This window comes from Clarias gariepinus, chromosome 25, assembly GCF_024256425.1.
Source record: "Clarias gariepinus isolate MV-2021 ecotype Netherlands chromosome 25, CGAR_prim_01v2, whole genome shotgun sequence".
Classification (NCBI taxonomy): Eukaryota; Metazoa; Chordata; class Actinopteri; order Siluriformes; family Clariidae; genus Clarias; species Clarias gariepinus.
In genome coordinates this window covers 11941677-11966403 of record NC_071124.1, presented here as the reverse complement: position 1 = coordinate 11966403, position 24727 = coordinate 11941677, and the positions used below count along the sequence as shown (strand labels likewise).

Sequence of the window (24727 nt, the reverse complement as noted above, 5' to 3'; positions counted from 1 at the left end):
AACGTCCCTGAGATGTCACAAGGAAGAAATATTGAAGGAACTTGACTCAAAAATGCAACATATCCTCAGGCACCAGATAGAAATCTCAACATCACTGTCTGTACAGTATGTATTATATATGCTAAATCACACACTGAATCATTTTAAAATCCTTTAATGATGAATTTCTTGTCAGGGTTACCTGCTTCACTATGCTGAATACACCTGGCCATTACACTTATACCATACAATGCAACAAGCACTTATAAGTGTGATGGTCAGAAGTATTCAGCATCAGGTTTTCTGTGGGGTTGTGGTCAGGTTATTTAAGTTTTACCCCACATCAAGCTTGTCGAGCTATGACTTTATGGCTCTTGTTTTGTGCACAAGGGCACAGTCGTTCTGGAACAGGAAAAGGCATTCCTGTTGCCACATAATTAGAACAATTGTTTGAATGTTTTTTTTGGATGCTGCAAAACAAACATTGGCTTAAAATGCAACTTGGAGTCTAAACTAATTCCTGACAAAAAAAATCCCCATGATGAAAATGGAATGTTTCCACTGCTCCAGAGCTATGGCGTTATATTCCTGCCACAATTTTGAGCGCGGGGTTTAACATTTTGAGAGCAGACAAAGCACTCTGTGCGCGTGCAGTGTCCCCACTGCGCGCTCAACAGCTCGATTCTGCGCGTTCAGAGTCTTCCCTGCTCGCTCAACATGTTGCACTCGACTCTGCCTGCATGCGCGTGCAACATTTATTTTCTGTGCACGCTCGACTCTGCCTGTACGCTCGCTCAACTTTGTCCAGTGTTACAAAACTGCCACAAAACTAGCCAATCACAGACATCCACACACTACTTCTGACTGGCTGTCCCTTCTCTATCAGCTGGCAATATCGACCGCATAATGGAAGCGTTGTAAATAGGAATGGAAGTTGATAAGATTTTTACGATTCCAATTCCATTTTCGATTCTGCTTAACGATTCGATTCTTTATCGATTCCCTTATCGATTCTCATTTGGAAGAATGCTGGGTTGAGAACTGTTAGTCCGGAGCGGATCGAAAACGCAACATTATTTTATAGTTATCGCATGCTGTGTGTGCATGCTGTGTGTGTATTTTTTGGTGAAATACAACCAGACTTTTGAGCGTTTGTTCCGCTTAGGCGCCATGCTTACTATTGAGTGAGCGTAAGCTACGCAACGTGCATAAGTTACGCAATGCGCGTGATGACGTCACTGGAATCATTAAGGGAATCGTTTGCAAATTTTGCAAACGATTCCGAGGAATTGAAACACTGGGAACTGGTTCTCAACAAGAATCGGTTTTCGATTCCCATCCCTAGTAAGCATGGCGCCTAAGCGGAACAAACGCTCAAAAGTCTGGTTGTATTTCACCAAAAAAACTTGCAGCGTAGATATTTCCTCAAAGGGAGGAAATACCACTAACATTCTAAAACATTTGCACACACAGCATGCGATAACTATAAAAGAATGTTGCATTTTCGATCCGCTCTGGACTAACAGTTCTCAACCCAGCATTCTTCCAAATGAGAATCGATAAGGGAATCGATAAAGAATCGAATCGTTAAGCAGAATCGAAAATGGAATTGGAATCGTAAAAATCTTATCAATTCCCATCCCTATATATACTAATACTTCATTGAAAAAAAAATACTATAATATTTGTTTATAATATTTATAAATAAATACAACTTTATTTACAATGCTTCCCTTATATAAGTACTTTTCATTTGTATTCTTATTATATACAATAATATGATTTTAATTTCTTAAAATTATATATTTTTTTGTAAAGCTGCTTTGAGACAATGATCATTGTAAAAGCACTATACAAATTATAGTATGTGTTATGCGGTCGATATTGCCAGCTGACACACAAGTTTTGTGGCAGTTTTGTAACACTGGACAAAGTTAAGCGAGCGTACAGGCAGAGTCAAGCGCGCACAGAAAATAAATGTTGCACTTTCGCGCAGGCAGAGTCAAGTGCGCAACAAAATCGAGAAGTCGCACATGTGCGGAAAACATGTTAAGCGAGCAGAGAAGACACTGCACGCGCAGAATCGAGCTGTTGAGCGTTCAGTGGAGACACTGAACGCGCACAGAGTGCTTTGTCTGCTCTCAAAATGTTAAACCCCACGCTCAAAATTGTGGCAGGAATATAAGGACATACAGAGCCTACTGGTGGAATGATTTTACCACTCCAGCCAATGCTTGGTTCTGTAAATAGTTGGGAGTGTTTGTTTTGGTAATATTGTGTATTTTAAGCATGAGAAACAGAATGATCATTATTGCATGCAGTACTAGAGACTGAGATCCACAGTCTTTACTGGTAGGGAGAATGTTTAATGCAATACTTTCTTCTATGTACTGTATGACTTTTGTGCTTTGGGAAGTTAAACGTAGGTCATTCCCAATTTATGAAATATTTTAAGTTAGAAAATGTGATCCCAAACAATTTTTCTTAATCTTTGTCTTTAAGTGAGAAGTTTTTCAAATGTGTCAGAAGCACCTTCAGATTCTGATGATGAAGATAAACTCCACATTGTGGAGGATGACAGTATTCCTGACAGTTCAGAGGAAAAGCCGTCAGTATTTCAGCAGCTGCACAAGGAACACACATTAAATGGTTAGTAAATAAACAGGTGTTAATATCATCAATAATTCTAAGTTATGATTATAATAATTCTAATGATTATAGTATAAAGTAATTTTAAATTAATGTTTGTCATGTGTACAGATGGCAACCTGGGGCCAGATGCTTTGATACGAGAAATAAGGGTCAAAGGTAAGCAGAAAGGACACAAATTGTACACAGATTCGAATTCGGAACGATGTGATCCGAGAGAATACAGTTTCGCCTTAATTAGCGCTGGGTGATTTGTGATTGTAGCTCTACATTCAAATATTACTTCAGAGACATTGAAATTGGACATGTTTGAAAATTCAAATACACCATTTTATTTTAAATGTAATTCAGTGTTCCACCTTAAGCAGTAAATTACCAGTCAGAATTACATTAGCTCAGAATTCGTCCAGTTCAACAGACATTTAGAAGTGGAAAACGAGAAGCTCCCTTATCAGGTTGTGTTAGCTACAGTTTTGCTCAAAATTATTTATACCCCATGGACAAATCAATACTTTTAAAATTATTATTTATTTATAAAAACTACTTTGGCTAAACTGATTTTATTAGATATATATTAATTACTATTCACAACCCCACATATGTGTTAACTAATCCTAATGTATATACCAATAGCTATGGCCAGAGATTCTCTTTTGAACCTGTTCAAAATTAATTATACCCTATTTCCAAACTCAGAAAAAAAAAACCTTCTTTTGGGAAAGTGCATGTGGTTTCACACTTCAGTGACTATAATAAATGTAATCAATTTATGTGTAATCAATTAAGGCCTAATAATATTAAATGGTAACACCTGGTCTGTAAAGTATAATTAAGGAGGCAAAACTTTCATTATTTACTCTCACCATGGCCAAGAAGAAAGAACTCAGTCATGATCTTTGTATGTGTGTTGACAATGCCTACAAGTGGAGACAAAGGCTACAAGGCAATGTATGTGTGTTGACAATGCCCATAGTGGAGACAAAGGCTACAAGGCAATTGCGTAAGAACTGGATGTCCCAGTATCAACCGTACAGGGTATCATTACGAAGTTCAAGATGTTCAACACTGTCAAAAACCTGGATGGGCTTGGCAGGAAGCACAAAGTACCCACTAGACTCCCTAAAAAGAGCTGCCACAATACAAACAATCACTCCCGTATCACCACCAAAGCTCTAATAGACACCCTCAACCAAGCAGGGGAGACGAAATCAAGATCCATCATTTAACAAATTCTGCATCAATTGTCTCCATGGACATTACCCCAGAAAAGCAACATTTCTTACCCAGAGACACTGGGATGCGTGTCTGGCCTTTGTGAGGGGTCACCTAGAAAGAGATCCGAACTTCTGGTCAGACTTAACTGGAAATATTGATGTTGCGTATGTTTGCCGTAAGAAAGGAAACGCCTTTAGTCCTAAGAATATTATCTCAACGGTCAAGCATGGCAGTGGTCACACCATGCTATGGGGATGCTTCCCTGCCAGTGGTACTGTACAGGCATCCTTGTTAAGATATATGGTATTAAAAAAATTAAAAAAAAAAGAGTACTGTGTCAATATTCTTAATGAAAACCTGTTGTCGTCAGTACACAAGCTCAACCTTTACAAGCCTGATTTCATATTTTTTCACATATCATGTTATTATTTCTTCTGTTGATTGGCACTTACTAAATATATAAAATTATTATAAAATTTATTTAATCACAGAAGACAACTTAAAAACACTATAAAAGTACCATGGGTATAAATAATTTAAGCATAAATGTACATGGTAGGCAGCTCTCTCAGGTGAATATTTTTTTTTCTTAAACAAGTTCTTTCTAAAGTGAACTGTATAGTTAGTGTTTTGTATTTAACAAAGGAATATGTCTGTATGTCAATCAAAAGCTAATACTGGTGTGCACAGTATAATGTAATATACATTATTTTACATATCTAAGTTTTACTTAGTTTTATTTACACTGCTAAGCACAGCCATGTTGATGTCACTCTATAAATGAGCAGAAGCTAGAATTAAAAAACAAACAAACATACAGTGGAACCTCGGATTACGAGTAACGCGGTTTACGAGTGTTCTGCAAGACGAGCAAAGATTTTTAATGAATTTTGACTTGAAAAACAAGCATGTCTTGGTTTACGAGTACTGAGTATCATGTATCACGCATGCGCTTCTTGTTTTGACACCTAGCATCACGTGATCACAACTAAGCCAACAGTTTTTCTCTCTCTTGTGCTGCAGAATTGTAGGTAATCATTTTCACTGCTGGGTCTTAGTGCTTGTCTCTTACTGGTATGATCAAGATCTGTGCACACGTGTACTGTTTACTATAACGTGTTTGTACAGCGCGCATGTGTGCGCGCGTATAAAGCAAGAGCAAGTCTCATTAGAGGGTAAAGATCCATTTCTCTCTCTGTATCAGCCTGTCGTTTCTCACTTTACCTTTAAAAAGAATTAAGACAGAGCAGAGTTTCTGCGTAAGGCAAAGTGTGTGTGTGTGTGTGTGTTTGGGAAGCTGAGAGAAGGAGGGGGTGGACTTTGCACACACATACACACGCACACTCTCTGCCTTATACAGAAACTCTGTTCTTTCGCAAATCTTTTTAAAGGTAAAGTGCAGGTTCATTTGTTTTTTTGTTTGTTTTTACTTTACATCAGCGATTCTGTTAATATGCGCTCACGCGAGTATGACTAGCGATGTTCCTTGCAAATTTTTCCGATAAAACAGTCTTTCCATTAATGTGTGTGGGCGCACGCATATTACACACCACACACACAGCGCCTGCATGCATAAATCTGTCTGGATTTATTTTTACTTTTTTTAAAGGTAAAGTGCTGGTTAATTCGTTTTATTTTTACTATATATTTTGTATTAATTATTTTTATTTATAATTTTTTGGGGCTGTAGAATGAATAATTTGAGTTTCCATTATTTCTTATGGGAAAATGTAATTTGGTTACGTCCGGAACGAATTATTCCACTGTAGTTAACTTCATATCATGACTAAAGCCCAATCCCAATTCTATTTTCTACCCCTTCCCCTACCCCTCGCCCCTTTCCCTTGTCCCTTGAAACGAAGTGGAAAGGGGAAGGGTTAAAATATTTCCCCTAAGAAATGGGACACCACTACAACACTGTTATAAGTCATCATACGTATCCGTTCATTTACATGTACACATATGGCCGTAAGCAAAACAAACAATGCGTTATCAAAAGCTCGGCAAACTGCCGTGCTACTGAACTGTCATATTTGTTTGTAGCATGCAGTAAAGTGTATATGACATAAAAATATATTTTTGTAATATTGCGCAATCGGTGATATCCGCTAGCAAACTTTAGCGGTTTTTTTGCAAACGTTTTTTTACAAAACATCACCATAAACACAAACACAAGACTACAATTAATATACATATAATGAAAACTTGTCATAAAAATCCTTATTAATGGCAAAAATTCGTTAAATTTACGGGTCTGCTTGCTCGAGTGAGCGGCCATCTTGAAAATTTCGTTAGCCCTTCGTTTGAAGTGAGGTCCCGAAAAATCTTCGTTTGGAGGGCTATCTGGCCCTTCCCCTTACCCCTACCTCTCCAACCAAAAAAGAAATGAGACACCCCTACCCCTTCACGTGAACGCGCCAAACGGAGGGGTAGGGGTAAGGGGTAGGGGTAAGGGGTAGAATTGGGATTGGGCTTAAATCTCAAAATTTACTTAAAGAATAAAGATCAAAGATCTCCTTTAGATAATGCTGTTACTATTCATAATCAATTTGGCTCCTAGATACCTAGAGTAATTATTATTAATTATTATTGTTATTAAAAGGAACGAAAAGTGGATGACTTTTTGTGCATTTTTTATGTGTTTAGGAAATTATGGCCAGGTTTACGAGTTAAATTCATAATGAATGAAAAGAAATGTAAAATTTCACTTTACTGAAAACTGAATTCAAAACCGAGATGTGTCACGAACTGTGACTGTTGCATATCATTATACCTCTAATAATCATACATGTATGCGCCCACTTCTTGCTTTTTGTCTAATATTGGGTGTTAACCTATTTTGCCATGTGTGTTTTAAACAAAGAGGAGTGTTTAACAGATGAAGAGGATGAAGAAGTTCAGATAAATGAAACCTCAAGGCAGGGAAAGACAGAGGTCATTTGTCCAGACATTCCAAAGGAGGAACAGAGCACACCAGAGGGAGGAGTCCATGATGAGAACGGTACTAACTACTTTAGAAGCTCTTCAAATAGATTGTTTGCACATGTCATATTCACTGTGTTGTGTGGCGCAAATTCCCAGTGGGGGTCAGGAAGTGGTTTTGGTCAGGAATCACTATTAAAAACATTCAAAATTTATATGGGTTTCATTTAAAGTTGCTCAAATTGATCAAAAATAGCAACCATAAAGAGTTTTACTAAGTACCAGTAAAAGGTTAGGAGGGAAGTTTAAGAAATTAAGATCAGTGTCTTGCACACCTTCATCTGTTTCTGGAGGAGCAGAGTGTGACAATACTTGTGTGCAGTGACCACATAAATGCACATACAGTGCTATTTATTTGGTATACAGTATTTGTGTGTGGCTAACTGTTTTTTTTACTCTGTATGTGTTAAAGGTATTGTTTCTTCTTTGCTTCATTGGACTGCTTAATACTGTAGGATGTTGAAGCCCTCAATAGCCCTCAATAGCACTCAAAAATAGAAAAGGTCTTACGTGTTTTATGTTAATGCAATAATGTTTCTGTTTTCTCATTCATTCACATAAATATGTACAGTAAGATCATCTGTTACTATAACACTTATTCCTGGCCAAAGGCTATGAGCCACAACTTAAACTCCAACAATTTCCTCAGCTTTGGAGAATAACTTTTATTCCCCTTGCCAGTTCCATTGATTTCTCCCATATTTCCTAATTTCCTTTTTTGAAAAACAACTTTTGGTATAATTTCTTTTGGTAGCATGAACGGTGTTTAAGCCAAAAATGCAGTCTGTTATTGTTAGTTTATGCGGCTGAGTGATAATGCATGTTAAGTAAAAATTTTCAAAGTATATTATAGTTATTGATGAATTTTATTGTGATTCTAATTCAAGCCCTTTTTCAATATGTCTGGTATGTTTATAACTTTTTCTGGGAATATTGTATAAAATAGTACAGTATTATGTTTTCTTCCCATCTCATTTTTACTTCCTACTTTCCACCCCATTTAATATGTTATAATATTTAAGTGATTGCGAACAGCCTGGTAATACATTTTCTACTGTCCTTTCTTTATATATATATATATATATATATATATATATATATAATTATTATTATTATTATTATTATTATTATTATTTTTTTTTTATGTCACCACAAAAACCAGAAGCAAATGTATCTAATGTGAATATTTTTCTTAGGTACATCTGATGAGATTTCTCAGCTTTACTCATGTCCGTACTGTTCCCGGAGATACAAGCGTCACACATCTCTGAAGGACCATATAAAACTGCATCATGAGAAAAACAAGGAGGACTTCAGTTGCTCCCTTTGCAGCTACACTTTCACCTATCGCACACAGCTTGACCGACACATGAACACACACAAAAATGGAAGAGATCAGGTACATCTTGCCTTTTTTAATTCCTACATAAGCTCTGGACATTTAACATGAATATCCATCCCAGACATACAAATGTGGCCATTAAGAATGTGCATGTTTTTTTTCCGCGAGATGCTGCAATTTGGCGTGCGGCGTGCCGCGACTTGCCACAAGCAACATTTGGGAATTTAAATAAATGTGTTGTGCTTCACTGAATATCTGCCAGATGGCGCATGGCAGGACTTTATTTAAAAGCCAGACCAAGTGCGACGGAGAATTGTGTATAATTAGTTAGCCTAAAACAATATTGTTTCCAATGCTAAAGCAAACATGAATTTACTTTTGTTTTACAACAGATTTTTCATGATGATGTACATGCGCTTCATATTATTTTTATAAGGATGAAATGAGATCCCCAAATGTGCCCCAAGTTTCTTATGTAGTTTTTGTAATGTCTTAACAGGGACAAAACAATAAAAGACATGGCAATGCCTCGGTTTAAATGGTCTTAAATTAAATGAATTTAATTACCTAATAGTAGGCTACCTTAAAATCTGATAATTTTATATGATAAAATTATATATATATATATATATATATATAATTTTATCATATTAGGAAAATATTATTTTATAAACACGAAGTGCTTCGGCCTTCTCATCATGTTTTTTGCTGTTTGTGTCCAGCATTGAACAATAATTTCATCCATTATTTGACCACGGCTGGGAATAAGGAATGTGATTGTGAATTTATGACTAAAATAAAGCTCTTCTTTGCCATGCGGAAACCTGCGGCTCATACTTTCACTTTACAAAAGGCAGCGTTTTGTTAAAAATGCAGACATTCTGTAAAAATGCACCAAAGACAAATACATGTACAGTATATAGGCTACTCGCATTGTTTTCGCGCAGAGAGATTGTGTGTGCGTGCACGGAGAGTTTGTGTGTGTTTGTGCGTGCATCTCATATTTGACATTCATATGGACATTCATATGAATTGCACATTCTTGATACTTGTTGATAAGTGTATGTTGATAAGTGTATGTTGTCAAAGTATTTGTGGACATATAATTAGGAGCAAAATGTAAATTAAGGATGTCCTGAAACATAATGCAGTAACTGAATTTATTTGAACACTGTAAATAAAGTCAGTATGTCAAATAAAGTCAGTAGAAAAATCGGTAACTGAATAACTACTATATATTTAAAAAAAAAACAGTGAATGCTATTAAATACCACAAATGTTTACCTCGAGGATTTGAGAATTATATTTATATTAACTCATGCTAGGGTACTTTTACTACGCTAAATTTATGAATTACACTCAGAGTATCAAATCCAACTATGAAGTCTAATTTAATTGTAACCATTAAACATTTTATATCTATTTATGTTTATGTTTTGCTGGCGAAATACATTTTAGACAGAGACGTCTGCTCGGTCTTGTTAATTTGTTTTAAAATCCCTAATTTTGCGAATCCCCCCAGCAGCGAAACCAGTTTGATAACTTCACACCTATTGTAAATGAAAGGTGAGAAGGGGGATTACAGTAACTGGGTGCTGTGGGTGTCACCTCGGAGCGCGCTGTCATGTTGTATTCAGCGAATAGACTTAAACAAAATCATGTTGGCTTCAGCATTGGAAACAATATTTTATTAGGCTAACTTTATTAAAGATTTTTCACTTTAGTTTTTTGTTGTACTTCATCTTTTTGCCCACGCGCAGGAATTTTTAAATTTAAACAGAAAATAATAGTAGGCTTGTAGGAACGTTATTTTTCATATAACTTAAACGGCTGAATGAAGTTAAATATACACAATACATTAATAATTGCGTTTGCTTTACATTTGAGCACTCATGTGTAAATGATTTTAATTGCATATACTACCATATCGAATATTTGTGTCTAATACTGGTCGGTCTGGTTAAATTAATTATCTTATTATAAACATGATTCTTATTCTCTATATTTTTGTCAAGTATAGTTCTTCATGTCTGCATTTTTTCGCACGCGTTTATCATCCTTTTGATCAAAATGCTGCCTTTTGTTAAGGCTGCGGGTTTATACACGCCGATGAAGGAATTTTAGATGTATTTTGAAGCATTTTTTTAGGCCTAAATATTCATTTTTATTAATGACCAGTTGTATTACGAAGTGAAGACCTGTTGTTTAGTTGTTCCCTGCACGGTCTATCTGCACTGAGAGATTGTGTGTGTGTGCACGGAGAGTTTGTGTGTGTGTGCACGGAGAGATTGTGTTTTTGATGTTATCTTTTCCTTCAAACGTGCTTCCAACCAACCAACTCCGAACCAAACTCAGAAGGCTACGTGTCATAGGCGATAACTGCTCCTTTTAAAGCTATTCATTTATTTATCTTTTATTTGCTTATTTACTTACTAACTAGAGAATGCTTTAGTATAGGGCTCTAAAACAATGGCAGTATGAATGACAGTGGAATATTACAGAATGTGCGAGTTGACGCCCATGCAGCAATCACTAACCATTAAAATGTTGGATTTGAATTCAAATGCCCCTTATATATATTCGTGTTTAATTAAATTCTTAAATCATTGATGTGTTTACAGAAACCCAGCATTTTTTAGTGTACTACCACAGTACTAATGAATGGAGAAAGCGCAGTTAAAGCCCGGGGATTCTGCGTGCTGTCGCATTGTATTCAGCGAGTAGTTAGTTCTTATCTTAGTAGTTAAATGATTTCATACTCACAGTATTAAAATTACAGTGCAAATGTAGAATTTAAATTAAATTAAATTTTATTAAGATCCAATTTAAGCAAAGTAAACATTATCACAGGTGAGCCTTAAGATTTTATTATGTGTAATTAGAAAAGCTACGCACGTAGGTTTTTTTGTGAGCACAATGTGAGCAGTTTCAATTATTGATAATTAATTAATTATTAAATTGTGGACAGAAACAGCAAAAAGAACAATATTATTCTTTTGATTATGCGTGCGGTTGAGCGCTTATTAGACTATGCAGGAAATTAAAGAGAAGAATTATAATGCCGGATAAAACTTTTTAAAAATATTATTGATTAGGTGTGTGCTAAAAAAAAAATGTCACCAAAAATTTAACCGATAAGGACTTATGTCCATTAATCTGATGCTGGGGAAACTCCTAGGTGGGAGACACTGCTTTGTGTAGTTAACATTAAAGACAAAAATAAATAAATGAAATAAACAACAACTTCCACTAAAGAGTCTGGAACGCAAAGTACAGGGTGCGTCACACAGCCGCGATATATTATACTATAACCATATTATACCAAAGATAGAAGTGTATTTTTTGTTGTTATTTTAATGTTCTATTCTGAAAGTCTATTTTCCCACTTTTTTCTATATTTAAATTTTGATGTCTTTAAATGTAATTTCTTTTATAATAACAATAAACCGATACAAACAGAAGCTATATAACAGTTCATTCTTTGTACAAATAAAATCGTTAGCTAGTGAACTTAATTAGTCTATATAATATATTTTTTTACAAGCCCTTGAGCTGTTGTTAGTGCTGGTTTGGCCAGTCAGTTTCCTTGCTGTTTTCCCTGACAAATTCATAATCATTAGTCTACTTCTGCCGGTGTGGTGTTTCCACGACATGCGAGAGGTTGTGCTCGCGTGGTCCACTACACAGCAAAAATATGTTAGTATATTATGACTAAGATAAAGCGGCTCACATCGGTGTGCGTTTCGCACACTTATTTAACACGTATAAATGTGTGTTTGTTGTATTTCTGGGAAAGAGAAATCTCTTATAAATCTCTCATATCGATGTGCGCATTCATCTGACGTTAGATCAAGACTCAGCAAAGTGCGTACACGCACTACATTCACTAAAAGATTTTTTGCATAACCACATTTCAGCAATTGACACTATGTTGTTGTGCTATGTTGTTGGTACACACTTTCACTTTTCATCTCCCCTTTGATGAAAATGCTCCCGATATTAGACACGAGCAGCTTTGTTTTAGTCATAATATTTATCAATCATAAAAAAGGGCGACATATACTTGCTGATTAAAGACTGCATTTTTTTAAGTGAAAGCATGCACGATTTGAGCAGCTTTAATTATTAATAATTAAAGAATAATTCAATGCTGGACATAAACAGCTAAAATGACGATGATTATTATTCTTTTGATTATTATTATTATTAAGTTCTTTTGCTGTTTGGGTTCAGCGATGATCAAAAAGCCGCACTAGCAACTCACTTTTACTTTGCCCAAGGCAGTGTTTATTGTTTAGTGTATATTTAAAGCGCATAAACACAATAAAACAATAATGTTTTAGGCTAACATATCGTACATCTTTGTAGTCTTTTTGCACACATGCACGGGTGCATTACAATAATAATAAGAATAAATAGAGAGCGAAAATTTCTGGAGAAATTTCAAGTGTGCCATTGTGACGGCTGGGTCACTCCTAATGAGCTTGGATACCATCCAGTGCGTGGTCGGGCTTTCCGTTGAATCATAGTCACAGCCGTGATGTCACAGCAGAGGCCGACCTCAATGTTAAGCATATGGGACTTTTTGGGGCGTTTTTGGGGGGATTTTGGGAGCACCGCACGATGACTCCCCGCCGGCACACTTAATAACAATAATAAATTTGGAGCACTACTACTACTAATAATAATAATAATGATTGGAGAAAGCGCAGTCAAAGAAGTATCATCATTGAAGGAGAGAAGAAAATGAAAAACAAATGCATATCAGTATTTCCTGTTTGAGCTTGACATGTTTATGAGCTTTGTCGCTTGCCGTCAATGGGCGCCTAAGAGACATAACACATTTTCGGCTCAGTAGACACACAATACTTCAGACTGAAACTTGACTGCCCCCTACAGGTAATGAAAGGCATTTTCACAGTGCGGCAAGTCCCTTTTCTCGAAACGTGCATTCTTAATTGCCAGATCTGTAATAGATGTGTCTTTGGACTGCCTTTAGATTTGTGGCATTGTTTTCACTGCCTAATTAATTGGGGTTTAATCAATACTTGTGACAATATAGGGGAAAATCAGTTGATAGGATAACCTGGTCATTTTTTTGCCCATAATGTTACTGAGCCTAAGTCTGACCAATTAAAGCAAATTTAAATCATAGCACTGTCTTAAGAGGATCGTACTATTAACTATTAAAATAGCTTCATTATCGAAAATCTAATCTTTTAAATGCCTATGCTGTATGTGAAAATATGTGGACACATGATCAATCATATCCATGTGCTTGTGGCACATCCCTGTTATAATAAACCCTGTGGGGACAGCTTTTAATTGCATTTTGTAGCTGTGGGGATGTGCCTTTTTAGCCCTGGAGACAGTAGGAGGAGGAATGCTATGTAAATTGTCCCCCCATTTTTTTCTTTTTGCCTGGAATGGCCTCACATCAGATAAATTTGAATCATATTTTTAAGTGCCTTTACAGTATGGACAGAAATGAATATCGAATATTTCCACTTTTGTTTCTGTTTTTAACCAATTAAGACTTTTGTGAATGTACAAAACATTCTAATTTTGCATGATGATATAATTCGGACAGCATACAATTTTTAATTCTGCAGTGCATTCGGAAAGTATTTACAGCGCATCACTTTTTCCACATTTTGTTATGTCACAGCCTTATTCTAAAATAGATTAAATTATTTTTTTTCTTAGAATTCCACGCACAACACCCCATAATGACGACATGAAAAAAGTTTACATGAGATTTTTACAAATTCATTTAAAAAATAAAAATTGAGAAAGCACATGTAAATAAGTATTTACAGCCTTGAGCAAAATTGAGCTCATGCGCATTCTGTTTCCCCTGATCATCCTTGAGATGTTACCGCAGCTTAATTAGAGTCCACTTGTGGTAAATTCAGTTGATTGGACATAATTTGGAAAGGCACACACCTGTCTATATAAGGTCCCACAGTTGACAGACCATGTCAGAGCACAAACCAAGCATGAAGACAAAGGAATTGTCTATAGACCTCCGAGACAGGATTGTCTCAAGTCTCAAATCAAAACAAAAAGATTTTTGCTGCTTTGAAGCTCTCAATAAGCACAGTGGCCTCCATCATCCGTAAGTAGAAGAAGTTCAAAACCACCAGGACTCTTCCTAAAGCTGGCCGGCCATCTAAACTGAGCGATCGGGGGAGAAGGGCCTTAGTCATGGAGGTGAACAAGAACCCGATGGTCACTCTGTCAGAGCTTCCGTCTGTGGCCAGACGGAAGCCACACCTTAGTAAAAAGGCACATGGCAACCCGCCTGGAGTTTGCCAAAAGGCACCCGAAGGATTCTCAGACCATGAGAAACAAAATTCTTAGGTCTGATGAGTCTCTCTGGCCACTCAAATGAATTTAGTCTATTTTAGAATACAAACATAAAAATTTTTGGAAAAAGCTGTTCCAGTATCACCTGAACAAGAATTCTGAATACTTTCTTCTTTTCTCTTTCAGAGTATGGTTTCACATTCAGGAGGAAACAGAAAGTTCAAATGTACAGAATGTTCTAAAGCTTTTAAATATAAGCATCATCTAAAGGAGCACCTACGCATCCACAGTGGTTAGTTGCTACAGTATCACCATTGTATTACTGAGTTATTTAAATTTAACATTGAGGAACAGACTGTGACCTTATATGAATGTCTTTATAGTCAGTCACCTTTGTCATAACGTTTCATAATAGGTTGAGGTTGGTTGGAAGATTTACTGTATTTGTATGGAATTTCTATGGCATTTATACTTTTTTTTTCAGCCAAATTTAGTGAGTGCTTTGTAATTGCATAATCAACAAACATGATGGTGTCCTACTTCTCTGTCTAGGTGAGAAGCCATATGAGTGTTCTAACTGTAAGAAGCGCTTCTCCCATTCTGGGTCCTACAGTTCTCATATCAGCAGTAGGAAGTGTGTAGCAGTTCCCCCTGCTGTTAATGGATTGTCCCACTCTCCTGGAATCAAAGCAGCTCTTACTCTTACTCGCCCTACACGTATCCTTTTGCGGGAGAAGTTAGACACTGGTAAAGCTTTGGAGGAACCGCTATCTCCTAAGAAGATTAAAGAAGAGCCTGATGAGCATGAACTTAAACCTGTCAGAACTACATCAGTTGTTTCTACAACTACTGTCACCTCTACCAGCACAACTACTAATGGGGGTGGAATTTCTGTTCAGACTGCTCCTCCTGGTGTAGTACAAACATTACTTCTACCTACTGTGGGTCTAGTTCAGCCAATTAGCATCAACCTACGAGACCTCCAAAACATGCTGAAAGTGACAGTGGACGGAAACATGATGTGGCAGACTGTGGCTAGCTCGAATACTAATGGAACTTGTAGTAAGATTGTTAATCCAGGCCAGCCACAAGCACAAGCAATGATTGTGCAGACTGCCCATTCTCATTTGCAAGTCATTTCTGCAATCTCTCTACCTGTGCTGGATCAGGATGGAAATTCCAAAATTATCATAAACTATAATGTAGACCCACAGATTAGCACATCGGATTCGAACACAGCACAGTCAGTATTGCCACCTCAAACTGTGGCCCAAACAAAAGTGCAAGAGCCAAATATGGCACCACCAGAACTGGGAAAGGTGATTTCAATAAAACACCCAAAGATGGCACAAACTATCACAGCACAGCCAAATGTCTCACCAGCCCCAAAATCACCCACCTCTGGACAAGTACCTGCACAAATAAGTATACTTAAATCCACGCAGTCAGCTGTTCCAAATAAAGCAACGTCCATTATAAAGGTCACAAAGCTAGTACCAGGACAAACAAAGCATACACAGCCAGCACTGTTGCTTTTAAAAACAGTCAATGGGTCCCCAGGAATGGTTGTGAGACAGTTAGCAGCCGTGAACCCACAAGTAACTCCAACAATAGGAACTACAGGTCTGAAATCAACTCCAGAATATACCATCATGAAAGCAAAACAAAATTCACTAAATAAACTGAGTCCAGTTGGAGAAGAGACCAGTACCCCTAGGGACAACTGCCAGCCTGCAGCCATGGGGTCAACTTTCCTAAAGGGAATTCAGTTAAAAAACGAAAGCGAGTTTAAGAATAAGACAGAATGTAAAGAAACTTTACAGATAGAGAAAGAAAGGAAAGAGGGACTGATGGCCCAGAGTGATTCAACAACTCCTCACAGAAGTGTTGTTTGTGGTGATGGCTTCCATAACTATGCTACATGTCTTTTTTGTGACAACAGCCCCAGCAACACTGATATCTTAAATTATCTCAACAGCATTGAACAAGGATCTGACAAGTGTCTCTCTTCTCTGCTGGGGAAGGATAATTTTGAAAGTGCAGATCAGCCACCAGTGAAGAGTCTTTTGCCCCTAATTGAGGCGTACAGCAAAAACTCACACCCTGGTGAAGAGCAGCTCTCTCGAGTTGCGGAATTGGTCAGTTTGCCAGTGGATGTGGTCAGTAGATGGTTTCAAAGAATGCGCTTAAAGAACATACTACTTGACTACCCTGAAAATCCCCTAAATGGGCAACAGGTAGTCACAGAATTGTTGTACCTTTAAGATTCTAACTCTGAATTAATTGTAATAAATCAGATATTCTCTAGCAAATATTAGCATATATATAGAAGCTCTCAGTGATTATTCAATTAAAACCTTACAGTTTTATTTTTTTACAGACTATTGCAAACTCTCAACAAGATTCCAGTATGGACACCAACACCCAAATTCTGGAAACTTCAGCTGAGGAGTCAGTGAGCCAGAACAGTGATCCTTCTCCTCTAAACCTCACTACAAATTATCTTAGCATCATAAAGACAGAGGATCTGGAAGAGAAAGGGCAGGTTGAACCTTTGGATCTCTCACTTCCAAAGTCCTCTTTTTGTAATAGTAACACCTCTGTCACCAGTGAGGTGTCGGCCACAAAGCCATCTGTCACCACCCAAGAGGAACCGATAAATCTCACATGTTTCAAGAAAGACACATTGGATGGAAACACCATATATGTGACACAGTCCACTACAAGTCCTATAAATATCATAGCCACACCTTTGCCAACTCTTGTTGCCATAGCAGAGCCTGGTGGAATCCCCTGCCTCAGATCTGCTATCTCTACCAAACAGCGCACAATCCTCATCCCCCAGCTGTCCTACACGTACACTTCCCCTTCAACCAACAAGGCTAACACCACTCCTTCCACTATCACGCCACCAAACACAGACATGCAGGGAGGAGTACTAAATGGCTGTCAGGTAAGAAAGCATCTGACATACCTGTTGAAATGTTACATGCTATATATTTTAATATTAAATGTCTTGTTGGCTCTCATAATTCTTTAACATAACATAACTACAGAACTCCATTTCTAATGTTATTAACCATCCTGTCTTTTTTCAAAAGGAGAAGATTGATGCTGGAAATGAATCCTTGTCTGGATGGGAAGGGCTGAATGACAGCAACCTTTCCCCCAACAAGAAGAGACGGAAGATACATGGTGGCCAGTATGCATGTGACCTATGTGACAAGATTTTCCAGAAAAGCAGCTCTTTACTACGTCACAAATATGAACACACAGGTACATCACAAAAAAAATTCAAGGCTTGTCTTAACAAATACAGGCCAGATTGCCACCATATGTGTAGGCAGTTATTTAAAACTTGGAGAAGGATGCTAATACGCAGTTATATATAGTGGTTATATAAGGGTGAGTCAAAAATTATCTGCACTCTGGTTGTAGAATTTATTTGAATTACCTTTTATAAGTACATTATTTCAATTCAGTTTGTCAATCTGTCAACAAGGTTTTATAGTTCCCTCATTTAAATCAAATTCAGATTCAAATTTTATTTGTCACATACACAGTCCGAAATGTAGTGAAATGCTTACACGACCGCTAGGGATGGGAATTGATAAGATTTTTACGATTCCAATTCCATTTTTGATTCTGCTTAACGATTCAATTCTTTATCGATTCCTTTATCGATTCTCAATTGAAAGAATGCTGGGTTGAGAACTGTTAGTCCGGAGCGGATCGAAAACGCAACATTCTTTTATAGTTATCGCATGCTGTGTGTGCAAATGTTTTAGAATGTTAGTGGTATTTCCTCCCTTTGAGGAAATATCTACGCTGCAAGTATTGCAAGTTGCCCTATTTTCATGTTTTTTGGTGAAATACAACCAGACTTTTGAGCGTTTGTTCCGCTTAGGCACCATGCTTACTATTGAGTGAGTGTAAGCTATGCAACGTGCGTAAGTTACGCAATGCGCGTGATGACGTCACTGGAATCGGTAAGGGAATCGTTTGCAAATTTTGCAAACGATTCCGAGGCAATGAAACACTGGGAACCGGTTCTCAACAAGAACCGGTTTTCGATTCACATCCCTAACGACCGTCAGTGACCTTAAAAAGAGAATTAAAGCTTATAATAAGTAATAAATATAAATAAAAGAAATACGATAGAAAATTTTAATTAAAAAATAAAAATAAAATTTAACTAGGAAAAATAGAACTAAAAATAGAAACTGAAAATAGAAATATACTGTACAAATAGAAATATAATGGTGTGCAAATATGCATAGAAAAAGTGACTTTGTGCAATGGTTATTAAAGTGTCTTTGTGCAATGGTCCAGAATGTAAACGTAAACATGTAGTGTAGATGTGATGTGCGTGGAATTGTCCATAGTGTCCATAGATGTATAAAGATTGATTGATTGATTGTGAAAATATTGTGTTAGGTCCGCATAGTGATGTGGTTGAGAGACCTTATCGCCTGCGGGAAGAAGCTCCTCCTCAGTCTCTCTGTGTTGGCCTTCAAGGAGCGGAATCGCTTCCCAGACCGCAACAGAGTGAACAGTCCGTTATTGGGGTGGCTGAGGTCCTTCACGATCTTCCTGGCCTTGGTCAAGCACCGCTTGCTGTAAATCGATTGCAGGTCAGGGAGCTCGATGCGGATGATGCGCTCAGCTGATCGCACCACCCTCTGTAGAGCTCGTCTGTCCTGCATAGTGCTGTTCCCGAACCAGGTCGTGATATTTCCCGTCAGGATGCTCTCGATGGTGCAGGAGTAGAAATTCCTGAGCACCTTGGAGGGCAGTCTAAAGTCTCTCAAGCGTCTGAGGTGGTAGAGACGCTGCCGGGCCTTTTTTACCACGGTGTTGATGTGACAGGACCATGCCAGGTCCTGCGTGATGTGAACACCGAGGTATCTGAAGCTGTCCACTCTCTCCACTGGGCTCCTGTTGATGACGGGGGTCTGGTAGTTCCTCACCTGCTTTGTACTAAAGTCCACTATCAGCTCCTTTGTCTTACTGACGTTCAGGAGGAGATTGTTTCTCTGGCACCAGTTCTCCAGATTTCCAACCTCCTCCAGGTAGGCCGTCTCATCGTTGTTCGTGATCAGGCCCACCACAACAGTGTCGTCAGCAAACTTGATGATGGTGGTGGAGCTGGTAGTGGCCACGCAGTCGTGGGTGTACAGAGAGTACAGCAGGGGGCTCAGAACACAACCCTGGGGGGCTCCAGTGCTGAGAGTGAGGGAGGCTGAGACATGTCCGCCCATCCTTACTGCCTGTGGTCTGCCAGTTAGGAAGTTGGAGATCCACTGACACATAGATGAGCTGAGTCCCAGGTGCTCCAGCTTGGTGGTAAGTGTGGAGGGAATTATGGTATTAAATGCAGAACTGTAGTCGATGAAGAGCATTTTCACATAATTCCCCCTCCGAGTGTCCAGGTGAGTGAGAGATGTATGGAGGAGATGAGAGATTGCATCGTCCGTGGAACGGTTTGGACGATAAGCAAACTGTAGTGGGTCGAGTGTGTCTGGTAGTGAAGAGATGATGAAGTCTCTGACCAGGCGTTCAAAGCACTTCATCATTACTGAAGTGAGGGCTACAGGGCGATAATCATTGAGGGAAGCAGGATGAGGTTTCTTTGGGACAGGAACAATGATGGATTCTTTGAAGCATGTGGGGATCACCGACTGAGATAAAGAGATGTTAAATATCTCAGTGAACACAGGTGCTAGCTGGTCTGCGCAGGCTCTGAGAATACGGCCTGAGATGCCGTCTGGTCCTGCTGCTTTCCTGGTGTTCACTCTCTTGAAGGCTCTCCTCACGTCATGCTCGGTGATGATGAACGCGCTTCCGGTGCTGGCAGTGACTTCCTGTCTGCAGCCGTTAGCGCCGCTAGCATTAGCATCGCTAGCGTCTTTAGCTGCAGCCTCGAAGCGAGCATAGAAAGTGTTCAGCTCGTCTGCCAGAGACACGTCTGCGTTTATCATACCGGATGTTGGTGCTTTATAATCCGTAATTGTCCTTAGTCCCTGCCACAGGCTCCTAGAGTCACTCTGTTGGAGTTGTGACTCTAGTTTCCTCCCGTAGCGCTGCTTCGCCTCTTTCACCGCCTTCCGGACGCTGTATGACGCAGCCTTGTACGGTTCCATGTCCCCCGACGCGAGTCCCGTGTTGTAGGCAGCGGTGCGAGATCTCAGAGCGTCGCGGATGGTTTTATCCACCCACGGCTTCTGGTTGGGAAACGTTTTAATAGTCTTTTTTTCTACGGTATCGTCCGCTAATTTCCCGATGATTCCCACAACTGCTTCCGTAAACACGCTGACGTCACCATCGGAGCTGTTTCTGAACATGTCCCAGTCTGCGTCATCAAGTGCGTCCTGTAACGCGGCCACCGATTGGTCCGTCCAGCGCGCGACCTCCCTCTGAACCGGAACTTCCTGTTTCAGCCTTTGTTTGTATTTTGGCATGAGGAAGATGGCGGCGTGGTCGGATTTACCAAACGGTGGACAAGATTGTGCCTTGTAACCGTCCTTGACTGTGGTGTAGCAATGATCCAGTGTCCTTTCGCCCCTGGTGGGGCAGGTGATGTGCTGATAAAAGTTTGGCGCTGCACGTTTGAGGTTGGCACTATTAAAGTCCCCCGCCACAATAAGCGCAGCGTCCCGGTGTTGTGTCTGGTGCTGTGTGAGTGCCTCATGCAGCTCGCATAAGGCAGTGTCCGTGTCCGCTTGTGGTGGAATATAAACGGCGCTGATTATGACCGATGTAAACTCCCGAGGAAGGTAAAAAGGACGACACATGATGGACAGTAGTTCCAGGTTTGGTGTGCAGGAGCGTGTGAGAGGAACAACGCTCGCGCTGTTGCACCAGCTGCTGTTCACCATTAAACACACGCCGCCTCCCCTTGACTTCCCCGAGTCCCGCGTCCTGTCCATGCGGTGAACCGAGAAGAACTCGGCCGGCTGGATGGCGTGGTCCGGCACCGCTGGGTTCAGCCATGTCTCGGTGAAGCAGAGGAGATTGCAGTCCCGAATGTCTCTCTGGAACTTTATCCTGGCCCTGAGATCATCGAGCTTGTTTTCCAGTGACTGGACGTTGGCGAGCAGGATGCTAGGCAGAGGTGTGCGGTGTGCACGGGCTCTCAGCCTGTTCCTGACGCCGGCTCGTTTCCCTCGGGGCCGCCGCTTCGCGTCGCGTCCTTTGTTGTCCCTCAGGATCTCACTCGGCCAGCTCGGATCCGGAGTTAAAAACGTCGAATTGTGAGTACATTGTATACCAATAGAAACAAGAGTGTCTCTATCATAACTAATGTACCCCATGGTGGTAATTTTGCCGGTTTTAAAACGCTGTAAACTAACTTAAAGAACAAAAACAAAGAAAAGGTGGTCGGAGCAGTCGTGACGGCAGCCGACCTCACCGGCGCCATCTTGGGAAGTCTGAGCTGTAGAGCTCGTCTGTCCTGCATGGTGCTGTTCCCGAACCAGGTCGTGATGTTTCTCATCAGGATGCTCTCTATGGTGCAGGAGTAGAAATTCCTGAGCACCGTGGAGGGCAGTCTAAAGTCTCTCAAGTGTCTGAGGTGGTACAGACGCTGCTGGGCCTTTTTTACCACGGTGTTAATGTGACAGGACCATGCCAGGTCCTGCGTGATGTGAACACCGAGGTATCTGAAGCTGTCCACTCTCTCCACTGGGCTCCTGTTGATGATGGGGGTCTGGTAGTTCCTCACCTGCTTTGTACTAAAGTCCACTATCAGCTCCTTTGTCTTGCTGACGTTCAGGAGGAGATTGTTTCTCTGGCACCAGTTCTTCAGATTTTCAACCTCCTCCAGGTAGGCCGTCTCATCGTTGTTGGTGATCAGGCCCACCACGACAGTGCCGTCAGCAAACTTGATGACGGTGGTGGAGTTGGTAGTGGCCACGCAGTCATAGGTGTACAGAGAGTGCAGCAGGGGGCTCAGAACACAACCCTGGGGGGCTCCAGTACTGAGAGTGATGGAGGCTGAGACATGTCCGCCCATCCTTACTGCCTGTGGTCTGCCAGTCAGAAAATTGGAGATCCACTGACACATGGATGAGCTGAGTCCCAGGTGCTCCAGCTTGGTGGTAAGTGTGGAGGGAATTATGGTATTAAATGCAGAGCTGTAGTCGATGAAGAGCATTTTCACATAATTCCCCCTCCGAGTGTCCAGGTGAGTGAGAGATGTATGAAGGAGATGTGAGATTGCATCGTCCGTGGAACGGTTTGGACGGTATGCAAACTGTAGTGGGTCCAGTGTGTCTGGTAGTGAAGAAATGATGAAGTCTCTGACCAGGCGTTCAAAGCACTTCATCACTACTGAAGTGAGGGCTACAGGGCGATAGTCATTGAGAGAAGCAGGATGTGGTTTCTTTGGGACAAGAACAATAATGGACTCTTTAAAGCATGTGGGGATCACCGACTGAGATAAAGAGATGTTGAATATCTCAGTGAACACAGGTGCTAGCTGATCTGCGCATGCCCTGAGAATACGGCCTGAGATGCCGTCTGGTCCTGCTGCTTTCCTGGTGTTCACTCTCTTGAAGGCTCTCCTCATGTCATGCTCGGTGATGAACGCACTTCCGGTGCTGGCAGTGACTTCCTGTCTGTAGCCGTTAGCGCCGCTAGCATTAGCATCGCTAGCGTCTTTAGCTGCAGCCTCGAAGCGAGCATAGAAAGTGTTCAGTTCGTCTGCCAGAGTCGCGTCCGCGTTCGTCGTACCGGATGTTGTTGCTTTATAATCCGTAATTGTCCTTAGTCCCTGCCACAGGCTCCTAAAGTCACTCTGTTGGAATTGTGACTCTAGTTTCCTCCCGTAGCGCTGCTTCGCCTCTTTTACCGCCTTCCGGACGCTGTATGACGCAGCCTTGTATGGTTCCATGTCCCCCGACGCGAGTCCCGTGTTGTAGGCAGCGGTGCAAGATCTCAGAGCGTCGCGGATGGTATTATCCACCCACGGCTTCTGGTTGGGAAACGTTCTAATAGTCTTTTTTTCCACGGTATCATCCACTAGTTTCCCGATGAATCCCACAACCGCTTCCGTAAACACGCTGACGTCATCAGAGCTGTTTCTGAATATGTCTCAGTCTGCGTCATCAAATGCGTCCTGTAACGCGGCCACCGATTGGTCTGTTCAGCGCGCGACCTCCCTCTGAACCGGAACTTCCTGTTTCAGCCTTTGTTTGTATTTTGGCATGAGGAAGATGGCGGTGTGGTCGGATTTACCAAACGGTGGACGAGATTGTGCCTTGTAGCCGTCCTTGACAGTTGTATAACAATGATCCAGTGACCTTTCGCCCCTGGTGGGGCAGGTGATGTGCTGATAAAAGTTCGGCGCTGCCCGTTTGAGGTTGGCACTGTTAAAGTCTTCCGCCACAATAAGCGCAGCGTCCCGGTGTTGTGTTTGGTGCTGTGTGAGTGCCTCATGCAGCTCGCATAAGGCAGTGTCCGTGTCCGCTTGTGGTGGAATACAAACGGCGCTGATTATGACCGATGTAAACTTCCGAGGTAGATAAAAAGGACGACACATGATGGACAGTAGTTCCAGATTTGGTGTGCAGAAGCGTGTGAGAGGAACAACGCTCGCGCTGTTGCACCAGCTGCTGTTCACCATTAAACACACGCCGCCTCCCCTTGACTTCCCCGAGTCCCATGTCCTGTCCATGCGGGGAACCGAGAAGAACTCGGCCGGCTGGATGGCGTGGTCCGGCACCGCTGGGTTCAGCCATGTCTCGGTGAAGCAGAGGAGATTGCAGTCCTGAATGTCTCTCTGGAACTTTATCCTGGCCCTGAGGTCATCGAGCTTGTTTTCCAGTGACTGGACATTGGTGAGCAGGATGCTAGGCAGAGGTGTGCGGTGAGCACGGGCTCTCAGCCTGTTCCTGACGCCGGCTCGTTTGCCTCGGGGCCGCCGCTTCGCATCGCGTCCTTTGTTCTCCCTCAGGATCTCACTTGGCCAGCTCGGATCCGGGGTTAAAAACTTCGAATTGTGAGTACATTGTATACCAATTGAAACAAGAGTGTCTCTATCATAACTAATGTACTCCATGGTGGTAATTTGACTGATTTTAAAACGCTAAAAACTAACTTAAAGAACAAAAACAAAGAAAAGGTGGTCGGAGCAGTCTTGACGGCAGCCGACCTCACCGGCGCCATCTTGGTAAAATGCGCTGCTTTCTTTACGTTTTCATCAGAAGTGAATCTTCTTCCTCATAGGGCTGTTTTCAGGTGACCAAACAG

General features: G+C 40.6%; 1 protein-coding gene across 2 annotated transcripts in view; it reads left to right on the top strand.

Moving 5' to 3' along the window:
* zeb1a (zinc finger E-box binding homeobox 1a) overlaps positions 1–24727 on the top strand; it is a 67569-nt gene that overhangs the window by 26506 nt on the left and 16336 nt on the right. For both annotated transcript variants that reach the window (XM_053486139.1, XM_053486140.1), the window contains exons 2-9: positions 2482–2628; positions 2740–2787; positions 6707–6844; positions 8022–8224; positions 14663–14768; positions 15029–16713; positions 16857–17429; positions 17578–17752. In XM_053486139.1, the coding sequence (XP_053342114.1) occupies positions 2482–2628; positions 2740–2787; positions 6707–6844; positions 8022–8224; positions 14663–14768; positions 15029–16713; positions 16857–17429; positions 17578–17752 (3075 nt within the window). The remainder of the gene's footprint in view (positions 1–2481; positions 2629–2739; positions 2788–6706; positions 6845–8021; positions 8225–14662; positions 14769–15028; positions 16714–16856; positions 17430–17577; positions 17753–24727) is intronic.